The sequence below is a fragment of the Camelus ferus genome, chromosome 8, assembly GCF_009834535.1.
Source record: "Camelus ferus isolate YT-003-E chromosome 8, BCGSAC_Cfer_1.0, whole genome shotgun sequence".
Taxonomy (NCBI): domain Eukaryota; kingdom Metazoa; phylum Chordata; class Mammalia; order Artiodactyla; family Camelidae; genus Camelus; species Camelus ferus.
In genome coordinates this window covers 40,237,191-40,256,954 of record NC_045703.1, presented here as the reverse complement: position 1 = coordinate 40,256,954, position 19,764 = coordinate 40,237,191, and the positions used below count along the sequence as shown (strand labels likewise).

Sequence of the window (19,764 nt, the reverse complement as noted above, 5' to 3'; positions counted from 1 at the left end):
CCAGGATAAGTCTCCCTATGCTGATCCTATAGAGATGGGGAATGTGAAAGAACATCAGAAGCTATTAGTGAGAAGAGAAAACTGCCACCTTCAGGTCATATTGAAAGACCTCAATGAGGTCTCTTTAAACTGAATCTCTCTTAAAAATGAAGAAGAGCAAAAAAAATGAAGAAAGGCAAGTGTATTCTCTGTAATATTTCATTCTTTGAATGTCCTGAAGAATGGGATGTATACCCTTAGAAGAATGTCAGTTGCTTGGTTTTGAAAAGCTTCACAGAGTTCCATTTGAGACTCAAAGACATACTTCATGAATTAGATTTCAAATAATTTGAAAGAGTCCCAGTAACTTTTCAAAATAAGAAATATACTGATTTCTTAATGTCTAAGGAAATTCATCAACTCATCCAATAAATGGGTTAAAAAACCTTATTATCTTCCAAACATGTTTAGCTAGAATATTGTTTACTCTTTGTTTCTAGTATGTAAAACATGAACTTAGTGATTGGGAATTTGAGAGTAATGTCAATCACTGGGAATATTCTCGGTGCCTAGTCTTATTTCAACTTTTTATTAAATAAATGTTTGAAAATGTGTTTTTCCCCTCCTCCAAATTAATTAATTTTATTTAGGCCCTGACCCATGTACATTCTTAATGAGTTGCATAAGGAATTACTATTTCTTCAGTTAACTACAGTGAAATACTATGAAAGTGACTGACAAAGAGATTTGAAGCACAATGTTTTCTTCAAATTGGAAGCACTGTGGTGATACTGAGTGGAGATGCCCTTAGGAGCAAAGTGAGGGGACCTCTGCTTTTAGGCTACCTCTTCCTCACCTTAGAAAGTAGACACTAACCTAGTGCCTCATGGGGGAGGGGGAGGGGCTGCGAGGAGTTCGTATCTTTCCATCCCCTGGTGAACCTAGTTTGCCATGGTTCCCTTTACCTGCAAATGTCAGTGTCTGCAACAGTCTAACCTCTTGGGAACCGCATCAAACTTGTAGTCAAAAGCATCAGGCCCAGTCCTAGGTGTAGGATCTTGTATGAAATCACGAGTGTTACCCAGAATTATTTCCTCTTTTAAAGAGCACGTACTTCCTAATCCATGTATTCGGCTGGTATATGAAAACTTCCTATTGTTCAAGGAATTGGGGCAGCAAATACAGAGCTGCAGACACAGAGGTAAAGGAAATAGTTGTAGTGCTCTTCTGGGTCTCAAATATTAAAATAACACGTGTGACTTTGCTTTCTGATCTCAGAAGTGCCATACAAGAGGTTCTAACAATTGAAGGCAGCAAGTGAAGGCTAAAAGTTTAAACCACAAATGTTCGTTAGGTTGAATATGAGAATGAAATGAAAGATAAGTGTAGTCAACCCCTGATTATTCACAGATTGGCTTGAGTTTGTGATTATCAATGCCCTTTGATTCTCCTTCTCCTTCTAACTGCCAACTATTGAATATTTCTCTGCTCATTAACACCTGACTAGGAGTGGGAAGGTGAAATGCTAATCAGCCCATTTGGCTAATTGTTCGCTGCTCTGATCCTTTTTATATTTTTTATTTTTTTGAAGTTGAGGTAGGGAAAGTTGAAATCTTGTACTGAAATGTGAGCTGTGGACTTCGAAACTTTAGGCCACCTTCCCTTTCTTTCACTGCATAAATTCGGAGTTTTTGTTTTCAGTAAGGAATTAAAGAGAATGAGAAATCTAGTAATTCATCAGTTCTCAAGTGTCAATATAACTTCACATTACCTATTTCTCATTGTCCAGTGTTGGAAAATCTTCATCTTCTACAGGCAAGCTTCAGGATTTGATAGTTGCAACTTTAAGTGTAGCCCTATATATATAACTATACTTGCTAAGTGGATCTAGACCAATAGGGAATCAACCCGGAGAAAATGACAAGCCTCCCCTCCCCTTTGCCTCTGGTAGACGTTACAGGACCCTCCCCACACCAAATAAGGGGAAGAGGAATGTTCTGAGCGTTCAGGGCACTAAGAATAAATCTGAGCCATCACGGATAAGATTACTTTCAACTCTTTATTTCATGTTTTCTGACATAGACCCCCAAGATCTGTAATTATCTTAGGGAAGCTGTGGGGGCTTAGGCAGTGCTTTTTAGTTCCTTTGCCTTTTTTTCTTTTCTTTTGGCCTCTCTCTCTTTGGGGCTGGAGAACTGGTGTGTGTTTCCGTGTGTGTGTGTGTGTGTGTGTGTGTGTGTGTGTGTGTGTGTGTGTGTAAGACTGTGTGTTCCCCTAGAGTGCCAAAAAAAAAAAAAAAAAAAAAAAGTGCTGAAGAGTCCTAGGGAGATGAAGCTATTTTTATTCGAAGCTGATACTTCTGCCTGAGCCACAAGTACTGCCTGGAAAGGGCTCAGGTTGTTTCCAGGGGGGAAGAACTCTGCAGAGAAGAGACAAAGTTCAACAGGACAACAAAGGAGCAGCAGAAACAGCCAGGAAAACGAAAAGCCCTCACGCTTTCACACCGAGCCCCCTATCAGAGTTCTCCAATCCTAAAGTATTCTGCAAAGTGCCACTTGACCGGAACTTTTCGCCTGCTTTTTCCTTTCTCCAACCACCATGACTGAGATCACGGCTGAAGGTACCGCTACCATTTTCCGATAGTATCAACTAGGAAAAAAACAAAAGGTGGAAATTGACAGTCCCATTGATGGTCAATGTGTCCTCTTGAAATGTTGCTTTTAAATCAATATCTTGATCAATAATTCTATATGGGGTGAGAGACGTGAATCTGGGAGCTGAGAGCTTGGCAGATCTGTGTGTTGGGGGAGTGGAAAGAGATTTCTCTGAAATTTTGCATGGGGAAGCTGTTCTTTGCGATGCCATAGTCCCCACTAGTTTACAGCTGTCACCCACACCTCTATAAATAGCTATGGTCATGTAACGTTAGGGCTGATATCTTACCTAGCAAACATTACAAGTCTTTCATGCAAGGCTGGAGATCATGATGAACTTAAAATGTTGCATTTAATGTTTAAACTTAGAGAAATGATTTTGAGCATTCTTGCTTTATGATACTTAAAATTGGAGATTTTAAATTTGTTTTTCCTTTTTAACGTAAGTATATAAATATGCACACACACTTATATAAGATTTATAGATCTACGAAATTTGTATGTACATGGCTGGATATTCAGAGACAAGGTTTGGAATTGTACAGAATCACTGTAAAATCAGTATGATTTTAAAAATAAAGCAATTAAGCATTCGATTGTGATTCTTTTCACATACTCATGTGTCTTTTACCTCTACATGATGAATTCTATCTTTATATTAAAGTAAATGTTTTCTGTTTTAATGTTTATTCTGAAAAAGTATATACCACAACTTAAAACATATTTTTATTATTTGTCAATAGCAATCATTTCACCTAAATATAATATATGTAAAGTATATGTACATATGTAATTATATGTATATATATATATATTTTTCTTAGAATAAAACGATTACTTAAAGCAACTGAAGTGTTTTGAATACAGACACAATCCAGTTCTAGTTTGGGTAAAAATTTAGGAGGTGGATCTAAAATTTGCTCTGACAGCTGTAAGAAAATCAGACAGGTGGTGCTGTCCCCAGTTTCCAAGTCTAACGCTGAGCTGGTTTGTTTTAATCAGACAACTGAAGAAGAGAATGCGTGGTTTTGGCTCTTTGGATATACAATATTATGGAGCACACAGTGATTTCAGAGTGTAAGATTTTCAGTCAGTATTTATAAGAATTGTCTTGCTTGCAGCTTCCACTAAAATTTAGCCTAGCACTCCAAATTAATAAAAAGAATTACTGAGATATTTCTATGTATTAGGTATTTGGCTCAGGACTTTATATGGATTTATTTATTTATACCTCACACAATTCAATTAAGTTGGCATTATTATCTCTGTTTTGCAGAAATAGAAACTCTAACTCAGATGTTTGGAGACTTACTCAAAACCACAGCATTGCCAAGATGAGAAGCCAGCTCCCTTAAATCTAGTTGGTGTTTTTTCTTTTCTACAAGAGGGTATCAGGTTTACTCTTTACCAATTTTAGTTCAGAATTTGCTAACCAAATATAAATAGCATTTTTTCCTATTCCTTAGATATTCTGTGTCATTTGGCCTTTAGTTTGTCTTAAGGAGAGCTATCTATAACGTCTTGCCTAGCCCCGCACAAGTCCTTAAGAAACCTATAAATATGATTCCTTACCTCTGCATGGGGTGCAGGCTACCAGTTGATTCAAAGTAACTTGGCCAAGACATTTTTCACTTGCCTGTGGACTATTCTGTGTAGATATTTGCACTTGATTCATAAAACTTTTTACAAGATAATTCCTGATTATGAGATAGCACTTTTATTTCTGTCTTCTTCTCGTGGGGAATTTAAAGGGTTCTTGGAAGACCTCTTGGAGTCACCCATAAAAAAATCGTTGAATTAGTAAGAAATTGAAAATGTAAAAACAACATCTAGTTCCTAGGTGGTGGGCATTTCCTATCCCTGGCCTTAACAGTTCATAGGATCTGTATCATTTGAACAGGACATCAATTATGTACTTTTTCCCCTTTCTGGAATGCTTTATTAATCACATTTCTCAAATGAAAATTAGACTGACAACTCAGATGCGCTTGACTTTTAAGGTCCGTACCATAGTCATTCTCTGTGGTCTTCCAGAGTTTCCCACGTAATGCTCTGCTACACACCTTTCACGTTGTCTTCCTGATTCTCATTTCTTGTGTCCCAGCTACAATAGCCTTCTTTCAGTCTTCTGTAGGAGATGTACTTTCATGCAGAGCCTTGGTAGAAGTTGTTTCCTCCACCTGGAGTATTCTTTCCTCTCATCTGTTATATTTCTTTTGCCACCACTTTTGGACACATTATTGAAATGTAAGCATTGCATCAGTAGCCTTCTGACATCTACTGATCACTCTTCTCATCCATTGGTCAAAAAGTAAGCAAACACCTTGTAGCACTTAAGACAGCTGGAGTAGCCCCTTAGAAAGCTCAAGTCCACTGTCCTCACCTCAATTTTCATGAAACTGAGGCTCACAGAGATTGTATGACTCTCTCATGGTCCAACTAAAGAGCACTTTCTATCCTAATTAGATATCCCGTAAATTTACTCCCACTCTGTTAAAGCATATTATATTGTACAAAGCTCTTCTTATTATCTTATTTCTATTTAACACCAATTGAGGTATAGATTATTCAAGTACAAGCTGTTCACATCTGTAAATTAAGAAACAGAAGATCTTGAGAAGCCATCCTTAAACTTCACTTTCTCTCAAATATTTCTAGTCCTTGAGAAATAGGTGAATGGTGATAAGTAGCTACTTACCTCCATTTATATCTCTCCTCATTACTCTAAAAAACACAAATTGGCACTGAACAAGATAATATAGTATGATCTTAAAATAATTACAATTTTGTTTTCTTTAATGATTTTTTTGGTGGAAACCAAAAATCATCCAAAAACTTCTCTCCTTGCCTTCTGAATCTTTCTGTGTTCTGAAATTCAGTGTGGATGAAGCTATTTTGTTCATAGACAAATACAGAATATGTCTTACTGATTGTTAGTTTGTAATAATGGCTGACGGAGCAGCCAGAATTTTACTAAAAAATATCTAACAATATTTTTGGCTGCTAACTTGAATATTTAGAACATGTAGTGCAAATCAATAGTTGGGGGAGTTCTGAGGATAGAGTTCATGTTTCTTGTAGATTATCCCAGTGCTTATTCAACTATAACGCATGCCTTATCTACTGAGTTCTTCACATAGATTTCCACTGCATGTTCCAGGCTCGATTACATCATCTGACAGAAGAAAGGAAATAATGCTAGATATGGAATTGTGTTTCAGATACCGAGCAACAGATGAACTAAAACAAAGTTGAACTCTGAAGTGTCTAAGAGAAACAACACCTTTGATTCTGGCTATGATAATTTAATAAAGATAATAATGATAACAGCTCATATTCATTCCGAAGACATTGTATGTCGAATGTTAAGCTTGTTATATGACCATTTAATCCTCAGGACAGCCAAATGAGATAGGTACTTTTATTATTGCTGTTTATAGAATAGGAAACTGAGGTTTAGAGAGGCTAGAAGTTTGCCTGAATTCATACAGCTGTAGATAGAGTAGCTAGGATTCACAGCCAGATCTCTGTCTCCAGAGTCATGTTGAATACTTCCTCTTCTTGTGTAAGATTAATTCTTAGTCTGGTGTTAATTCAGAGGTTGATGGAACCTATACTAGGCCCCTGTGCTGGTTTAGCCCATGCCATGTTGGGTAGGTTATCACAGACCCCAGACAGGATCAGACTCAAACAACACTAAGGTCTAGGACTATAAATAACCTACTGTCTTCTTTCCAGAGTCACAGTTATTCCTAGACAAGTGCCAAGTTAGCTCCCCCTTCTGAGGTTCATATAAACTTTCAACCACCAATTTCAGCATTTATTTGACAGCATGTATCTATCACTATGCAAAAACCCTTTGGAGTAATTTTGATAAGAAAGTAAAGCTTAGTTAATTCTTAATCAGATGGAATCTTTTGCAAGAGGTGGGAAAATATGTATTACTTTCAAATTGTCAATTAACTAATATACAGTCAAATATATTTTACAATAATATTTATATATAAGTGTTCTCTGGGTCCAAGGGTCTCCAAAATAATGGAAAATGCAAATCTTTGTGTCATCGATTCAAGTTGGTAGAGATCCTATATATAAGTAACTTAGCTTTTTCTAGGACACTTAGTTAAAAAAAAGTAATTTTTTTTTTTTAAGTTGGAGGAGGTTATGTCAACTTTTAAAATTCTAAACTGTTACATAATGTAAGGATTTGGAAAGGTTATTGTACTATGTATTGTAATCATATCTCACGGAGGTCACAAACCTATGAGAGGATTTGATATTCAAAACTGAGAGCAACAATGGTCATTTATTTTATGCACTGCACTGTTTTGACAGATTATAGCAGAAGAGCACCCATTGTTGCTCTCAAGGAAAAAAAAAAATCAAGAATTCACAGTCAGAATGCTTAACAACTATGCACACAACTAATATCACCTAGAGCAACAGACAGTGAAATAAAGAGAAGAAGGAGATCCATCCTAGTAACTGTGTTTATCTTGCCAAAACCATGAGTGACTATTGTGTCCTAAGTGGAGATGACTTGGGGATGGGGGAGGAGGAAGAGGATGAAAGGCTAGATTCAAAGCTTAGTTGCTTTGGGGTTATGCTCTCTGGATCAAGAGAAGCAATGGACCACATACAGAATATCCCTTTGAGCTCCAGGGACACATTTTAAAATTGACATTGACAAGCCAGTACATTTGGGGGAGGAGGGCCATGATGGTCAGAGGCCCAGTGAAATGAAAAGACTTGTACTCAGGTTCTTTCATTGAAGACTGGATTTTCTCATTATGGAGGACTAGAGGGTAATGCAAAAACCCATGGATAAAAGTCTGGAAGCCATAAAAAGGCAAATTGTCAGTTAAATATAAGGCAAAACTTAACCAGCAATCAAAATGATTGCTAGAACTTACTCTTCTGACAGAACTGACTCAAAAAAAAAAAAAAAAATCAGGAAAAAAGAGAAAGCAAAATAGAAAGAAAAGAAAAGCAATGAAAGAAAAAATAACAGTCTTGAATTTTCAAGAAATAGAGGAATGAAGAATATGTTAAACCTACACCATAGTATGCAGTTAGCAAAATCCAGGCTACAGGAACTTCTATAGTACAAACAATCCAGTTCCTTCAAATCAGTTATTAGGAACATAAAGAGATGCCAAGGAATCATACAGATTATAAGAAGTGTAAAAATAGACAACCTATCACAATGTGTAGAATTGTTAGATCATGATTCAAACAAAAATACTTGATGAAATAATTGGAAATTTGATAGACCCTGGATGTTAGATGATATTAGCGAATTATCATATTTATGCTGGGATAATAAGTTTGTGGTTATATTTTAAAACTATTTTATTACTTGGAGATACTCATATTCAAATATGGATGAAATGATATGATGTTTGGAATTTGCTTCTACATAATATGCCAGAGAAGAAAGTAGATGAGGTATGAGTGGGGTAGGATTGGCACTGTGTTGATTACATTTTACTGATGATGGGCATATGGAGTTTCATTATAATATTGTCTACTTTTTTGAATATTCAAGCTTCTCCATAATAAAGAGAAAAAAAAAGAACAGAGTTTATGTTTTTTATTAAAGTAAATAATTTTAAGGAAAAATGTTTTTGTAATATGTATAAAGTCAGTGAATCTCCTGGCCACCAAATTTATTCCTAAGTGCAAATTACTCCTTAATTGAACAGCCTGTTGCTATTGAAATGGAAACCAAATATGTTTGTATTAGACAGCAGGGTCCAGAAATCTACTTTATATTTGTAACAGCAGACTAGGAAATAATAATTTTCAAATATGCTTATTACAATGTGGGAATTTGTTGCTTAGTTTCATGTCATTCCTCAAAATTATTAGTGACATTGAGAGACATTAATTAGCAACAGATAATTTTTGAGATGGTCCATGTGAAAACCTGAGAAGAAATTAGAAACCTAAGGAGTCAATATAATGCAAGAAAAAATAGTTCTCAAAAATGCTATGTTCAGGAACGTCATGTTTATTGTCCGGGTATTAAGTGCCAAAGTCTTGCATGAATATTCCTTTTAAATATCACAGAAGTTCTGAAAGGCTGAAAGGCAGATATCACATAAACCTGATCAGTCTGACATCTCTGTCTTCTTCACTGCTCAAGTCAAATTTAGAAAAGAGAAGAAAAGCAGAGTGTGGAAACCAGTGGCCTAGACAGTTCATTGAGCATCAGAGGGAAAAAGTAGGGCAGAGCTGAGGGGAGGCAGCGTTCAAATGATTAAAGGCGGTGTGATAGAGGAGGTCATGTGTGGAGTTTCAATTCAGAAATCCAGTTTGAGCATGAGCTCCACTACTTAACCATAGGTGGTCTGGGAGGATGAGGGACCCCCCCGGGAGGGTCCACAAACTAACAGGTGAACATTGGTTGGGAGTAATCTAGCCAAAGGAAATTTTTCAACGTTTTACAGGATTGCACTAATTGACAAATTAGATATATATTTTCAGTTGTTCAAAGCATCTGTGATGCAAAATCTGCAAAACTGGTCATGAAAGTGGACAGAAAACATATCTTTGTAGTGTCAATCCTAATTGGGTTTTATGAAGACACTATTCCTTGTAGCTTTTTTTATTTGTTATACTGACTTTTTTCTCCTCTCACCCTTGAGCACCCAGGACCCATGGAAAATGTTCTGTTTGTCAACTTAAATACTTCTTTTTTTTTTCCTACTTATTTTTAGTCATCATTGTGACTAAATTTACAAATCATGCTACTTTTACATTGCAAAAATGAATTGAGGCTACTCAGCTATTATTCTAAATGCTTGGAAATCCTTAGAGACCTAAACCACCAATGCTGTTTGCATTAATTTTTAATCAGTTAACAATATTTAATATAAGAGAAACCTAAAATGGTGCAACTAAGCAGTTTTAAATCGTCTACATTGACCTTTGGGTTGAATATATCAATTTGAAAGAGAATGCATAGATGGTTTAGATTTTCCAGCTAAGCTTTTGGTTTTACAGTTATGGAGTTTAAAACATTATTATGTTCTTTTTTTTTCTTCAAATAAAAAGACACCCTTTGGGGACGTGCTTAATATATTTTAAAAATGCATATTATCTAAAGTAACACATTTAAAAAGAGCAAACTAGGGGGAAAAAATCCCTTATCTGGTAATTATGTATTAACGTCATACAATAATTCCAAGTTGATGGAGTTTAGGTTCTGTTCAACTTAAAGTCCTAGGAAGACCCATCAAAGTCAAGTGTTCTGCTCTATTTCCCATTTTCTCTGGACAGTATGGGCAACATGCATAATTTCTGATAGGAAGTCCTTGTTTGAGTGTCACATAAACACATATTGCCCCAAGTGAGGGCTATGCAGAGATAGATGAACTTCCTGGTCCCAAAAGATAGTATTTCCCATCTTCAAAGGAAGTTAAAAAGAATATCCTTGGCAAATGTGTAATGAATGAAGTCCTGCTTCTCTCTGTACAAGTTACGCTCTCTAAACATCAAACATCTCCACACCTCCCTGCCCGAAGTCAAGCTGTCAAAGGCGCATGACATTTATGATTTTGAGAGATCCTTTGGTATGTAAATGAGCTGTTTCCTCGTAAACCACAGAGTCCATCTCTTATAAAGTACTTAAATATTACATTTAAATATATACACTTTAGATATTTTCTAACTTGGTATCTGTGGCAGGGGCTGAGGCATGTGGTCTTTACTTAAACAAGTTACAGATACAATCATTTAACTTAGGAGAACAAAAGTAATTAATGTTCAGCAACCTGCTTTGTACAGGGGAAGTCTGGTTTTATTCAGACAGCATGAGGCTAGAACTCCTGTGATAGACTGATTGTGTCCTTGCTGCTCATTTGCTGCCTCCTTCTCCTCTCCGGGAAGGTTACTGAAATGTTGAGAGAAACAAAAGAAAGAGCTCTTAATATTTAAAACTTTATTTTAAAAACATTCCAGGGCATTGATGAGCTTGTGGATGTGAGACAATCAGTTTCCACTTATTTATGCTACTACCTTCAAAATACATTTTTAGCAAGGTTTCCCTGGAAAATTTATTGTTGCCTTTTAAAATAAAGTCCTCATGTGATTAGGAGAGTTCTCTGTTTGTGGTAGACATTTGATACAATGTCAAGACAAAAATGGAAAATATAAAGTGACACTCTTTGACATTCAGTGCTAGAGCTGTTATTTCTGTCTGTGGTTTTTCTTACTTAACTTATATATAATTGCCTGTGGGAAAAGGAGTATACTGTATTGTCTATAATATCTGTAAGTTATCACAGCACTGTAAAATGCCAAGCTTGTAAGTTTAAATCTGCAGAAGTGTTAGGTGTTGCATTTAGAGAAAAGCAAACAAACAAAATACATTCATTTGAAATATAACAAAATTTTAGACTCTATGGTATTAATTACCAACCTATAAGTAGATATATACAGTAGTAGGTCATGTCAGAAGTTCAATTGTAGTCAGTATTTTAGCACCTATTATGTCCCAGGCTGAATGCCCGACAACGGGGACGTGATGATGAATAACACAACGTCTCTGACTCTTAATATAGTAGATTGAAAAACAAGCAGGAAACAGCAAAAACTAATCATGAGAATGAAGACTGGACAGATTTAAAAGCATATGATTTCAGTTTGGATATATGAATGAGAAGTGTTTAATTTAGTTGAACAAAGTCATGTTATTGCTGATATATCTTATGATTAGTGAGTGTACCCTGAAACTTGCTGAAAATATCTTTAGAGTGATAGTGTCCTAGCCTTGACTCTGATCATTTGCAGTGCACACGCCACTGTAGGGGAGGTGAGCTGGCTGGCCAAGGGGTAAGGAGATCAAGAGTAGGTCTGATCAATGTAGAGATGAAGAGAGAAGAAACGGGCAGTAAGTGAGAATTAGTGGTCTGTGGGTTGAAGCCCTAGGATGACCAAGGTACAGAGTTTCCTGGCTAAGAAATGTGGTAAAGTTCCCCTGCTTTTACTAAGGCACTTTACTGCTGTAATATTGAAAAAGTTGGATGGTTCACATGCCTGATTTATTTTGAACTGTTTATTAAGATCTCCATTTTTTTTCTCCCTCCTATGTTAAGTGCTCACTCACGGTTTGTGTTTCCATTGCTGCTTTTGACCCTTGAATACTCTACTCTGAGCTTAGCTTGTATTTATGGAGCACTATTTCCAATTCATGAAGAAATAATGAAATAATATTGTCAGATTAAACTTACTAAGTTTCTTCAGGTTAATAATGAGAAGTCAGCTGTTAAAATGAATTCCATGGTCAGTGTTGTTCTAACTATTGTGAAAGCTAGTGTTATTGGCCAGTTGTCTTGTCAAGGTGTCTTATAAAGGCATTGCAGCAAGGCAAGATGGTTTTAAAGATACTAGAGAAAAGCGTTTATCAAGAAAAAGATGAAGAAACATGGTTCTTAGTCCAAGGTTCAGAAGATGTGACCAGGAGGAACCTAGTATAGCAGAAATGACTAGAGCAATGTGATAAGTTAGCAGGAACTCCTAGAAAATTTGTTCATAGTGACTGAAAGAGTAATATTAGAAATAATAGTTTTGAAAGTTGCCAGAACATTTTGGCTATCTCTTGAATTAAGTACACAGATTTACCTACTCAGTTTCAGCCCAGTCTCTCTGGATTTGAAGTATCTTATAGGTCTTGACTAGAATGACTCTAGATGTGTCCCTACCTTTGAGTGACACAGGCTTTCGGTACCCAGTGTTTTGGAACAGGGTATCTTATCGTTGTCCCATCACTCTGTCCTTTGCCTGTGGATACTGAGGGATAAGTAACTTCTGACATCCTGAAAGTTATTCATTCTCTTATTAAGTACTTACTTGTAGAAATTTGGGATATTTGCTTTTGCCAGTTACTTTTGTTAGGTCTCAGGATGAAATATGATGTAGATACAGATCTGGTCCTCAAGAAAAGATGAAATAATTGTGTAAATAACTATATGATACCAGGTTGGCAGTTCTTAGTTGACTAAAGGAAATACAGATAAAATCATAAAAATAAAACTTATGAGATAGATTTTTTGGGTTTCTTGTCATTTAGATTTAAAGTCGACCACATTTATATGTATGAAACAACTAGAGAATAAACTAATATATAACAAATAAACAAATCAGGGTTATGAGATACAATTATTAAGGAAATCTCTAGAAGCAGGAGAATAAATGGACTTGGTTGACCAGGGACTGTTGAAAAGGAGTAGAATTTAACTAAAATTTGAATGATATTTCTAAATGAAAGGACAAGAACATTAAAAAAAAAAGCAAATAATTAAGTTTTTTACTAACATCTATTGACCCTAAAAGCTCCTGATTAATTTATTTAACAAATAATTATTTGGTATATTTTCATTAAATTAATATCTTGGCCTCTTGCTGTATGCTGGGGAATCAAAGCTGGAGAAGATACACTCTACTGGCATGTGGGGTGGGAAAAGTCTTTCCCAGACATGGGCGGGATAATTAGCATACCGTAGGACCATAATTTTAGCTGCATAAACAACCCAAAACATCTTCCTGTAGAGATGCTAAACTCTACCCCAGTTAACAACCAACAGGAACCTAAGACAAAGGTGAGCAAAAGTGCTAATGGCGGTGAAGGTGGTAGGAATGAAGTCCTCAACTATGAGAAACTCCTGGCTTAGTTATCTTCCAATTTTATACTGAAGATTCTTTTTAGGTCAATGTAGGGGATTTGGATTGGAAGGAAAGTTTCCTTAATATTCTTTAGTCAGTTACCAACTAAGAGATATTGTAATAAAGATAGCCATTTAGTTCAATGATTAGAAAGTTTTTTGGGATAGAATGAAATCCCTACTGAAAGAGAATGAAAGAGAATGGCTGCCTCGATTTGCTGTTTATAATTCTATAGTCAAAAGACAAAAACACAATCATTTTAAGGCAGTGTGGGGCAAAGCAATTCACAAGCTAAATGCAATAATACAGTTTCCCCTTGAGAAAAATCAGTGAAAGGTGATGGCTTATTTTTTGTGTCCTTGAGCTAATGAGCTGAGAAGTGACAGCATAATTTGAGGAGAGGCACAGGTGGAAGCAGCTCTGATGGATAAACTGAAAGTCAGTACTTTGCAAAATTGCCTCATATAGTCTTACAGAAGCTAAATAATAAACGAGGGTGGATTACACTTCTTTACCGATAGTCACCCCCCATTGTGGCATGCTGAGTTCTACGTGTCTGCTTAGGGACCAGTGGATTTTTTTTTTCAATCCTTTTCTGCACTACCAGGATGACAAATGTATTTTCTAATGACGTAGTAACTCACTCAAAATTAAGTGGTTACATAACACTGATCTAGAAGCCAAAATGCATGAGAACACTATCTACAGGTCAACAACACTTAGATAGCTGGGGTCATTTCTGAATAATCCTGTTCCACTTTGTTTTCAAAAGTCCAGCCATCTCATCAGTTCAAAGTTAAAAGAAATATTATGAGCCATCATGGTTTTAATATTTTTCTTTAAAATTGTTTTGTGAAAGATAGACATGAAAAGCTGCATAAATCATATATACTTACATAACGTGTATTAACCATTAATGGAGTTGACATGCACATAACCAACACCCACGTCAGGGGACACTTCCACCATCTCTGAAGCCTGTTCCCATCTGCCCACTCACCAAATGACTCTCACTCATTTTGCGTCTCAATCAAGTCTCCTATTTCTCCAGCCCTTCCCCTACAAGGAACAACTATTCTGACTCAGTAACAATCTGCTTGCTTTGCTTTATAGTTTTACAACATCCACACCTGTAAACAGTATCGTCTAGTTCTACCACCTTTGTTCTTTGCATAAATGGAACCGCGTGTATTATTCTATGTCTTACTGCATTAATTTGACACTGTTAATATGACTCATCTGTTTTGTTGTATGGAGCTGTAGTTTATGTTATTCTTCCTGCTGCACAGTATACAATTGTATGAGTGTCACAATTTATCCAATGGAAGATTTTTTAAATTGAGGGCTATTGTGAACAATACTGCTATGATCATTCCTCTTTAGTTTTAATATGCTATGGCTCTACCATTAATGTATATTTATTTCATGGCACTATGCTTTGTGGTAAGAAGGTGCATTAGGCATGAAGAAGATAACCTGTTCACTCAGATTGGATACTATGTATATTATCATTTAAATTATCTAATTCAATTATTATCTAATTGAAAAACATGGATGAAGGATGACTTCACTGGCTATCTACTAGAAATGCCCCAGTTTTTGGTTTTTTTTTTTTTTTTTTTTTTCAGAAGAAATCGACCTAGCCCCATGAAATATATAAGACGGGTATTTGGAGGAGCAGGGAGAGAATAAATAGAATATAAGGACTTCTCAGAAATAAAGAGTAATCCCCAATATATCTGAGACTGTTTAAGCAGAAAATCAAAAATTGAAATTTAGACCTAAATTATTAGCTCATAAAAATAAATTATTTTTGGCATAAAATTAGATTATTTAACAAATAGTCTGGCATAAAAATAGGTTATTTAACAAGTGTTTATTGAATATCATGCCTCCTCATTGCTGACCGTTGTGCTTGGAGCTGGGCCAGTAACAGCAAAACTAGTCCCTGTTTTCACAGAGTTTATGCTGATGTAGAAAATGTCTATCTGATGACTGGAATACTCGTTCTCACCAGGTTCCGCATGTTGAGCTCCTCACCAGCACCGAGGAGTATGACTAAATTCTTGCTGGTTGGGCTTTTTCCAGGTTTCCTAGTACATTCCTGTTCAATGGACACAGGCTTTAATTAGATGTACTGACATTTATTAGAATATTGTTATTGCTCACATTCAGGTAAGACTTAGGTTTCCAGTTCTCTTCCTGCTTTTAGATCAGGACCTCCTGTCTTTAGAAGGAGACTGCCTCAGAAATTTAACCTTATCCGTTTCATGTTCATTTTTGCCAGTGGAAACTCTCAAAAATGATCCTATTTCCAATTTAATGGAAGCAGATTTTATTGGTGTGGAAAGCCACACTGCCTCGGTGGGTGAGAAAAGAACGGATTAGGAGAGACTTTATTCTGCCTTAACTAGTATTTTACTACTTTTAAAAATGAAACAGAGAAAAATTCTGTTTGTGAAAAATTATTAAGTTCATGCGTGCAATAGACAATTCTTTTCAGTTTATTTTGAATCAGGATATAAGAGTGCATATGAGCTTTGTGGACATAAGTTTGGAAAAATTCCAAGTAAGTTGCAATCTCCTAAATCAGTGGTTCTCAAAGTGTGGTCACCAGACCAGCAGCATCAGCGCTATCTACCTTTCTAATTAGGTTACTAACTAGTATGCACCCCAGACTTTTTGGATCATAAACTGTGAGTGGAACCTTGCAATCTGTGTTCTAATAATCCTTTCTGATGATTCTGACACATGCTAAAGCTTGAAAATGCCACCCTAGTTAATTACATATAGACTTTTAAACATGTCCTCACTAGTTCCAGTTGTGTTAGAGATAAATACCTAAGTCATGCATGTAATACAGAGGCTTAAAGTTAACACTCTATAGTTGAGGATTCTTTTATGATAAATTTATGTTTATGTGCAATAATAAGATTCTTTCTGTGGGTTATGGAAATCTGATGAATGGAGCTAGAGAAAAAAGTCAAAGAAAGTTAGAGCTGTTTGCCTGTAAGAGAGTGAAGGTGTATGGAGACTAAGAGTTCAATATACGTGTACTGAAACCTAATAACTTTTTTCCCAATCAGCTCTTCCTCTGACCCAAAAGAGTTCTGTCTTTTTCTCAAAGGTTCAGTCTTTAACCTTTGGATTCTTCAGTTCTTGATTCCATACTTTCCTCTTTATTCCCATTGTTCCTGCTTTAATTTAAGCTCCCATCATTTCATACTTGGACTCCTATATGCGTCCCATTGTATTTTTCACAAGTGGCAGTGACATTATTTCCCACCTTACATGCTTTTCTTATAACGTGATCTTGATACTTCTTCCACCTGAGAAGTGAGATCTACTTTCCCTCCTCTTGAACCTAAACAGACCTGTGTGACAGCCTCAACAAATGGAATACAATGAAAGTGATGCTATATGCCTCCCAGGGATAGATCGTAAAAGTGCCAGGCATGTCTATCTTACTTTCTTGGGATATTTACTTTTGAAATCATGTTATAAAAAAGTTCAAGCACCCTAGGAAGAGAGGTCCATAATGAGAGAAACAAGGCTGTGACCAATAAACCCAACTGAGCTTCCAGACAAAACCAGCACTAACTTTCTAGCCATGAAATTGAGCCATCTTGAAAATGGGTTCTCCAGTCTCCAGATGAGCCACCCTAAGTGATACTTGTGGAACAGAGGCAAGACATACCTGCTGAACCCTAACCAAACTGCAGATTTCTGAGAAAAATAAATAGTTATAGCAGTTCTAGGCCAGTTCTATTGGATATTTTGTTACACAGCAACAGATAACTGGTACACTAAATAAGCATCTATGTAATCTGATCTCTAACACATCTTACATTTGACTACAAAATTAAATCAATAATAGTATACCACCTGTTGAATAAGGATAACACATTCAGTGCACAATTGCTTCAGCCAGATTCAACATGATGTTAGGCAATTGTACAATTGTTGTGCTTCTCCAACTTTATCATTTATTTATCCACATATTCATTCCTTTATTCAAAAACATTTAAGGAATGTTAACTATTATAATAATATCTTCTGGTTATGGTGATATGTTCATGGACAAAAGGAAGAAGAAAATGAGAAGGAGGAGAAGGAGGAGAAGAAATTCCTGCTGTTAACAGACTCACTGAAGCAGATTCTCAATTATCACCCCAGTCAGAGAATTTGCAAATGGGAGTGGGTATTTTTTAGTTAGTGTGCTTAAAAGATGTCCTGGTTGTGTGCCAGGGAATTTAACCACTTTCAATGTTTAAGGTCCCCACACAATACTTTGCTTACTGGGGAGGCCTAAGCATCACTTTGCATAGAGGAGTGCTCACAAAATGTCTGTTGTGGAGAACCTTTCCTGTTTGTGGTCAGAGGGAGATGTGATGTCAGGACACGACCAGCCACTACTGGCTTTCAAGATGGAGGAAGAGCCAAGGAGTTTCGTTGCCTGTAGAATCCAGAAAGGGCAAGAAGATGAATTCTTCCCCAAAGCTTCCAAAGAGGAACATAGCCCTGTAGATACCTGGATTTTAGGCCCTGGAGACTCATTGGACTTCTGAGCCACAGAACCCTAAGATAATAAATTTGTGTTATTTTAAGCCACTGCATTTGTGGTAATTTGTTATGGCAGCAGTAGAAACCTAATATACCAGTGTTTATCTGATAACTGTAACTGTCTAATGCACCAAGTGACAAATTTTCAGAGAGCTCAGATAAAACTCATAGAAGAATGGCCAATTTTTCCACCAAATTTTTTTTTACAAAAAGTCACTTTTTAAATAAAATAAATAGGTCTCTCTCTTGTATAAAAAATCTGAGGCTAAAAATGAGCCCTCTTTTCAAGGTCACAGAGCTCACTAGTGGGACCATTAGTAATACATTAATGATTATCTGGGTTATTCTTTCTATAGAATTGTATGCTGTATTTCCTTCCAATAAATGGAGTTTTCTAGTAAGTAACCTTTTCCCTCTAATAATCAACAAATTTAGAGAGACACTTCATTTTGGTTTATGTTTTTCAGGAATGAATAATTGGAAATCTTAGGAATTTATTTATTTCTTCTTAACATCTCCACAATTAGTCTGCTTCCATTCAATTCTATGACCATTTCTGAAATATGAACTGTGACTTGTTCTATAATCAATAGTATCTGCATATATGTTTATTACATCACCTCCACACAACATCTAATACATATTGTCCACACTGCCTTGAAGATTATACATTGAACTTCTTTAAAAGGTTCTCTTGGTTCTTTAACCAGGACACTTGTCCTTCTTTGGAATGGGTCTCCTTCACCTCCCTAGGTTTGCACACACCAGGAAGCTATGGACATTTTCCGCTGGATAATAGCCTAGTAATAGAAAGCTGACCCTGCTGCAGTTAAAAAAAAATCAGGTCAGAGATTAATTTCATGGAACCCACAGTCATGTCAGCTAAACCTGATCTGTTTGAGGTAGGTGAAGGATGTGTGATCACTCTGCTTGCTGTTCAAACTAAAATAAATATGTCTTCCTTTTTATATTTGGATTTTGAAACTTTCCTTCTTTCGTTTAAGACTTCTAAAGTATCCTTGCATAAAGTTTCTGCAGATATTAAACTACCGACACGATCTTTGTGCTGAAATACTTTCCAAATGAAACTCATTAAAGAAAAAAGGTGATCAGATGGTAGGAGTCAAGAATATAGTGACAAATGAGCTAATTAAAATTGTTGAAGTAATAAAAGTTAGAAAGATAAAACTTGGAATTAAGTAAACACAAAGTTAGATTTGAAGGAAAACAAAGTTTCCTTAGTTTGACTTGAAGATATTGAATATCCATTAAAGGGCAGAATGCTCTGTTGGTGAATATTAAAGGGCAATTTTTAGAAAGGAAACAAAGCAACAGAGCAAAATTACAAGTGGCAAGAAACCATAAATGCATAATACTTTTATAGCATTTATACAATATAAATGCGTATGAATAAATGTGAAGTATATATATAGTTATCTTGTGATAAATAGAATAAAATGTAAATTTAAAGTTTTAATGTTAATAAATATTGAGTTCCTAGTCCAAGAGACACTGTGCATGCAGCATTAAGAGAAAATATTTTCTTACCATTATCACAAAATGTTGTAATTAATTTTGTTATGAGAGATATTCTTTGATAAATGTATTTAAAACATTTATATTAAATATAATCATACTTTACGGTCAGCAGTAAGTAATATTTTTATTTTAGAATAGTTTTATAAGTATATCTTATTTTTCTAATTTTTTTAATTTATCTTTGAATTAATACTAAAAGGATCAATTTGAGGTTATTTTAAAAAATATCTAGGTATTGTCCCATGGTAACATTCTTCTGTTCTTCGAATGGTGGAGAGTTGAAAGTAGGAAGTGATTTACGTGTACTGAAGCCAGCGCCTCTCAAACTGCGATGTGTGTGTGAATCATTTTAGGATCTCGT

At 35.8% G+C, this 19,764-nt stretch overlaps 1 protein-coding gene across 1 annotated transcript in view; it reads left to right on the top strand.

The window, feature by feature from the left end:
* The first annotated feature begins 2,096 nt into the window (after positions 1 to 2,096).
* TRDN (triadin) overlaps positions 2,097 to 19,764 on the top strand; it is a 303,753-nt gene continuing 286,085 nt past the window's right edge. Inside the window, exon 1 of the mRNA XM_006189572.3 lies at positions 2,097 to 2,599. Within this exon, the coding sequence (XP_006189634.2) occupies positions 2,578 to 2,599 (22 nt within the window). The 5' untranslated portion in view covers positions 2,097 to 2,577. The remainder of the gene's footprint in view (positions 2,600 to 19,764) is intronic.